General features: G+C 36.1%; 1 protein-coding gene across 1 annotated transcript in view; it reads left to right on the top strand.

Annotated features, from left to right (window-relative positions):
• The first annotated feature begins 1,061 nt into the window (after positions 1-1,061).
• The window catches only part of LOC124142220 (sodium-coupled monocarboxylate transporter 1-like), a 48,690-nt gene continuing 43,153 nt past the window's right edge, over positions 1,062-6,598 (top strand). The window contains exon 1 of the mRNA XM_048399339.1: positions 1,062-1,141. Within this exon, the coding sequence (XP_048255296.1) occupies positions 1,126-1,141 (16 nt within the window). The 5' untranslated portion in view covers positions 1,062-1,125. The remainder of the gene's footprint in view (positions 1,142-6,598) is intronic.

Here is a 6,598-nt window from a genome sequence, read left to right as displayed (position 1 = left end):
TTATCAATTTCGGTCAAATCAATTTTATGAATGAAATCATCTTTCTTGTAAATATCATAACGTTTTGGGGCATTTGTAAGTTCATCCGAATGTTGATTATCGTTAAGTGGGGTTTCGTCTTTCATTGTGGAAGATTTAAAGTTACATTGTATGGGACAATGAGCATCAGAGTACAAAGGGTTAAAGTTTAAAACGTTAATGTTTGAAAATAAAGATAAGCATGAGTGACTACACAAAACTTAATCAACTGTACTTTTGTCACAACATGTTACCCTGCCTTCCGAACCGTCATGTCAGTAAAACATGTACACAATCGCACATGCAGTAAAAGTGCACATTCTCACATTCAGTAAAACACTAACATAATCGCACCTATTGTAAGGCAAATACGTATCCATACTACTGTGAAACATATTGTGTAGTCTAATAAATATAGTGACAAAACCATTTCCATAATTGTATGCACACTAAAATATTATAAATTGTTTCACATTCAGTAAACACATTTAGTTTTTACCATAGTGAAATAGGTAGATACTTGCACATTCAGTATGTTATATATTTATTGTTCACACACAACAAAACATTGCCATTTCCTCACATACAGTAAATAATGCTATATATCCACGTCTATTTTATACCAACTAATGCACTGCGTTTTACAATTTTTCAGTTGTTTTCAAGTTTTTAATTAAACTAACTAAAAATAATATTAATGCCTTTTCTATAGCGCAAAATTCAACATCAGCGATTTACATGCTCAATGCACATATTATAAAGGTCGAATGCGTAATGCATAACTCGTGACAGCGCGGCGGGAGAGGCTTCAGTGGTTTAACCTCACTGTGCCCTCACCCCAAATGTTGTAACAGTGAACAGAGTTCACCCTCAGAAGAAGGTTCACTTTAATGACACAGACTATACAAAGCGATTCAGTGATCTGTGTCTCTCAATCCCCTATAATCCAGTGATAGGTGAAGGCACAGTGAGGTGTTCCCGCTTCAGTGCCTGTGCAGCGTCACTATCCATATATAACCCGAGTCGGCCTGACCTGCTTCAGTATCGGTGTTGAAGCTGTGTTGTGAAGAACAGAAGCGTTTCCACCAGCCTCACTACATTATCATCATGTCCAGTCCCCAAGGTAGGCGTGTCTCGACATTGTTGTACCTGTTATCTTGGTTACACACAACCAAATGTTTTCCCATAGACTTCTATAGTGACGTTATATTTTGTTTTAAAATAATTAACCATTCAACGGCTATTACATGTATGTGTGTGCACAGTTTGGGTTAAGGGCAGCAATAAAAAAAAAAAAAATGCATATGACTATCTTAGCCAGTTCCTTTTCCGAGTACACCACCCCCAGTTCCGCACCAAATGTCACCTACTTGAAAACATCTGTGGTCACATTCAGCATGAGTCATCATGTTAGAAAAGACAGTACTAAATATAGAAAAAAACATGGTCACTGTTAATAACTGGATGGATGTACATTTAACCCTCTGGCTGCCACCTAAAATAGCCTGTGTACTATCGCCGTGCCGAGTTTATTGGCGAGTGACGTTCTGGAAACTGCACATCTTCGTCTAAAAACGACGTAACGTAACAACGGTAAAACCCACAATTTTCAAATTTCACACTATAACAGTACAACCATTTCCCTAACTGTCTATGTAAATATTGTAAAGCATTAACGTGATTACCAGTAGTTTATAGCTCGGCAAACGTATTGAATATGCGATTGTTTACAAAATGTCCATGGCGGCTGTTTTGTTGACATTACGCACTGGATAATTTGTGCGTCTCGTCAGGTTGTAAATCTCCACTAATGTAAAAACCAAAAAGATTATGCGAAAGCCTGTTTGTTTCCCGATTACCGTGTTGAAAATGAAACATCTCCGTGGAAAATCGTCCGCGAAATCGTCGATTACGAATTTGTTCAAATATGTGTGACGCCATTTTGTCCGTAATTTAGTGAAATTGTAACGTTATCGTTTGCATATCATATCGGAAAATGCATATTAATGAAAAAACTATTTATAAGTAAGGAATGAAATCTCTGATCCATAAAACCTGTTGTTTATTACCTACATGCTCATATAAATTGTAATGTGTAACTTTAACTATGAAATTTAAAATTACGTACTTTTAGAAAGAAGAGAACGAAACCGCATTTCAGTGTAAAAGTTATACGCGGTGTTGAATAAATCATTATTCTTTTCGGACATTATTCATTTTTTAGTAAGAAAATCACACTAGGTAATCTGCAAAGAACATGCCCTTATGCATGGCATATTTTTACTTATCTGGCACCGAAAGGTATTCCTCACGGCTCATGTAAATCAGTTCACTGAAAAAACTTCTACCGGGCGATGGCGGACATGTCCATTTGCAAGTCGACGAAATTTGCATACTAGACAGACGAATGAACGAGTTAGTCTCGTATCTTTATGAATCCTAAATAACGTTGTTTTATTTTCATTTTTAACTAATAACGATTATACAAACACAGAACAATAAAAAATTCACATGAAGCAGAAACAATACGAAAATGCCTTTTGTGAAGTCGACAGCTTTAGTTTTGAATATTTCAAAATGTCGTCGACCGTGTTCAGCGGTGTTTTGGATTTTGGATTTACTATAACATCTTTGACAGCAACCGAGATAGTAAAGTATATTTGAACATCATTCTGTAAGCATAGCTTAGTGTTCTAGTGATGGTCTGAAATCTGTCGTAATTTGTAGATGTTTAACGCATTGATTCATCAAAGATCCTAACGTTGCGATCTGGTCATATTTTTCCGATTTCCATTTCCGTCCCTGCTTACATCATCAGCCACTGAGTGACCATCAAGCAGTATTAAAGACATGGAACCACTGATCGCAAACCCAAAGGAACTGTATTAGCTAACATGTATTAGAGTCAGTTGGATTTATATGTGATTTTTGTCATGAAATGTTCAAAGTGTAATCAAAATTGATCTCCATAATTAATCTTTCTGTCGGGAACTTTTTGACCAATGATTTCAATGGCGATGTGGTAGACTAGCTGTCATGAATACCATTATCCGAAGTATATTTCCACGGACATGTAATACAAATCAAACTATGTCTAACTGGTAATGTTTGACGAATTTGAAGAAAAAAAAGGTAATCTTTGACGAATTTGAAAAAAAAGAAGGCACAGGTTACCCGCCCGAAAAAACCGGACAATTCAGATTAGCGCAATCCGTAACAAATACGTTCCCGGCTTGCTGTCTTCTCTCACGTCCGCGCTTGCTCGTGGCATTTACCGCTAAATTTTATGGATTACATTATGTCATTTGAGCGAACTTGATCAGAATACGTTACGGCAAAGACGTGCATGTGTTGCAGCGGTTGAAATTGGCACTTGTCCAATAGTCCTTGCCAAACTGACCAATAGTTAAAGCATAATACGCACAAGTAGAATTAGCAATTTTTAAGGGTTTATGATTAAAAGGACTAGAAGAAAAAACATTTAGTTTCTATAGTTGTGTAGATGTATGCACGTCATTGGTTATGATAACATTGGAGAATCCATTTCTATACATCAATTAATAATTAAAAGGTATGCTTACAAATGCATACATGAATAATCTGTGAACATGTTTGAATATTGTGTTAATAAAAGTGCCGCATGTTTGCTGGAATATTGCTGAAAGCGGCATGAATCATACTCACTCTATTTACATGAAGTACATAATTGTGAAGAGAAGAGAATCCATACACAATGAATCGCCACGAATCAACTGGAATATTGCAAATGTGGCGTTGAATCATACTCACGCACCAACATGTCCTTTAATAGATACACAAATCTATTTTCTACTTACAATGAATCGCTGTGATGTTGCTGTTATATTGCAAATACAGTATTGAGTCATACTCTCTCACAGAAATATTCTTATATATATATATATATATATATATATATATATATATATATATATACATACACACACATTGAGTATTTACAGTATGTACATATAATATACAATATATATAAGTCCTACTCACAAACAGATCCTTACATACATACAATAATTACATGTACAATAAAATATAGAACATAATATGAACATATGTACATTAAACTGCCATATTTTGGCGGGAATATTGCTAAAAGAGGCACACAACAAACTCACTTCATTGACAATAAGTACATAATTATATACAATAGACAATGATCTATTTACAATGAACCGCCATGACGTTGCTGTTGTATTGCAAAAACGGTGTAACGTCATACTCTCTCACAAAAACATCCTTTAATATATATACACAAATATGAAATATTTACAATAAGTACATATATACAATATATTTATTATCTATTTACAAGATTCGCTGCGATGTTGCTGGAATATTGCAGATGCAGTTGGATTTCCTACTCACAAACAGATCCTCGCATACACACAATAATTACATTTACAATAAATAGTGGAGGAACCGCATGATGACTTGGGAGCGATTCCTCGGCATGATCCCCCCGAAGGAAGGTGTTGACGCCAGCCAGTTCTTGTCCCCCTCATTCCAATAGGAAGCGATGGTTGGCTTCTTGACGACACCCATGGCCAACAAGAGTCCAAGAAATGCCCGTATTTCTTCCCGGTCTACGGGTCTCCATGCCCGAGCCCTGCTCTTTGGTGATAGAGTGCGGCCCTGCAGGTACTGCTCAGCATACCTGTTTGTCTCCTTGACCAGCAGGTCGAACAAATCAGTACCTCGATCCCCTCCTCTGAGTTGCTGATCGAAATAGCATATAGGAGGGGCATGGTAATCTGAAACATATATCATAATTTATGACCATGAATTATTATAAATCATGCTGACACAAATCATTGTATTTGATTCATGTACATGTAATGATAATCTTAATATCATACAACTTATATCCACATTTATATCTAAACATGTAATTAACCTTGTTCGAGACACCAAATATGAAACAATTCCTTACTTTTATTTTTGGATGACAGGCATTGTCTATGTTGATTATGAATTCATGCACTTAATGATATTTGTATTTATCAATTCTTGTTACCTGGAGGGTTGAAAAGCCCGCACTCCTCGGCAAAGTCAATGCTGTTGCCGAGGTCAAAGCTGTCCGCACAACTGTATTATCAAAATTCAAATATCCAGAAATTTAAAACTTTTCAAATAATTTTAATATTACTGCACTTTACCAAAAACATGTGTAGGCCACATGTAGACATGCTAAAACTTCACTACCCTGAGAGCCTTTCTTTCAAATCATTTCTAAGTTTCACATTTCATGAAATACTAAACAAGGAAGTTGGCTGTTTCTACTATGACTATCATGGTATGGTAGATATTTTTAACATTTGAAACATCACAACTGTCACGAGTAGATCTAGATCTAGCCTACAATTACGAAAATTGCAAAAACATAACAAATTCATATTCCCGCCATTGCTTTGTCACTGACTGTACACATACTCAATTTTACTGAAAATGAATTAATGTTACTTACCGCTTATCTCTTCCTGGGAGTCGGACTCGGAGTCGGAATCGAGAGAATCGACTGATATGTCCGACTCGAAGTCCGACTCCCCCAAATCATCGTCGTCTTCTAGACCCACCGCTGACATGATTCCTGATGGACAGCTTCAATCGCAATGTTGACGTCTGTCACATGGGGCTATTTTTATCCCTATGAATATTCATGCTCTCGGCGGGAAGCGAACGTTTTTCATATTTCATTTGTGTTCATCGCGCTGATTCGATAAACAAAGCACGATGATAAATATTAAAGCATATAATGTATAATTATTTACATTGGATGTCATATTTAACACTGTTGGTGATTACAACATCGAACTTTGTTTTGTTTTACTCGGGCACCTGTCACCTCTGTGACGTGGCATGTCACGGTATTTCGTTCCAGACGAACAATCGGAAATTTGCCGCTCTTGCCAACTCCGAAATGGTGGATGATTGAAACCAAAATGTCGATAACCGTAACAGCTTCATTTGTATTCGTGAAATAAAAAAACCCTTAGTCTTGCAATAACAATAAGGTATTTTACAATAACAAACCGCATGAATACCAAATTTACATACTGAAATTTAACGAAAGATTATTAATTTAATAATTTAGTAATGAATTCTACTGTCAAAGACCTAGCCATTTATATTTAGACATACGAACGCGTTCAGACCGAGGTAATAAATAACTCAATCGGGAACCGGTATTCAAGAAATTTTCACTGACATTTACACGTTCATAATTCGTCTTGTTTATATATTTATATAACCAATAAATTATAAATATAGTCGGCACTGCATGAAATCTATATGCCGTTGTTACCAACCTACTTTTCAACGTCTTTTAATAAATTGGCACGCCTCATTAAACATACGAAAACGTGACTTAATTATAATCAGTCACAAAACATTAACAACACAAACCCAAAAGGGTGTGTCGAAGTTCATCATGTGCGCTTTCGTTTCTTCTAGGAGACATGCTTTCGACTTTTCTCTCTCATGAAAAGTACCGCTAAGCGACCTTCAACTTCGGTCGCCATTTTGTTTAAAGTTTCGGCGAAGAAGTTGC

Source organism: Haliotis rufescens, unplaced genomic scaffold, assembly GCF_023055435.1.
Source record: "Haliotis rufescens isolate VD_foot unplaced genomic scaffold, xgHalRufe1.0.p SCAF_2, whole genome shotgun sequence".
Classification (NCBI taxonomy): Eukaryota; Metazoa; Mollusca; class Gastropoda; order Lepetellida; family Haliotidae; genus Haliotis; species Haliotis rufescens.
The sequence above is the reverse complement of the archived record's forward strand: the minus strand, read 5'-3'. Positions and strand labels throughout refer to the sequence as shown.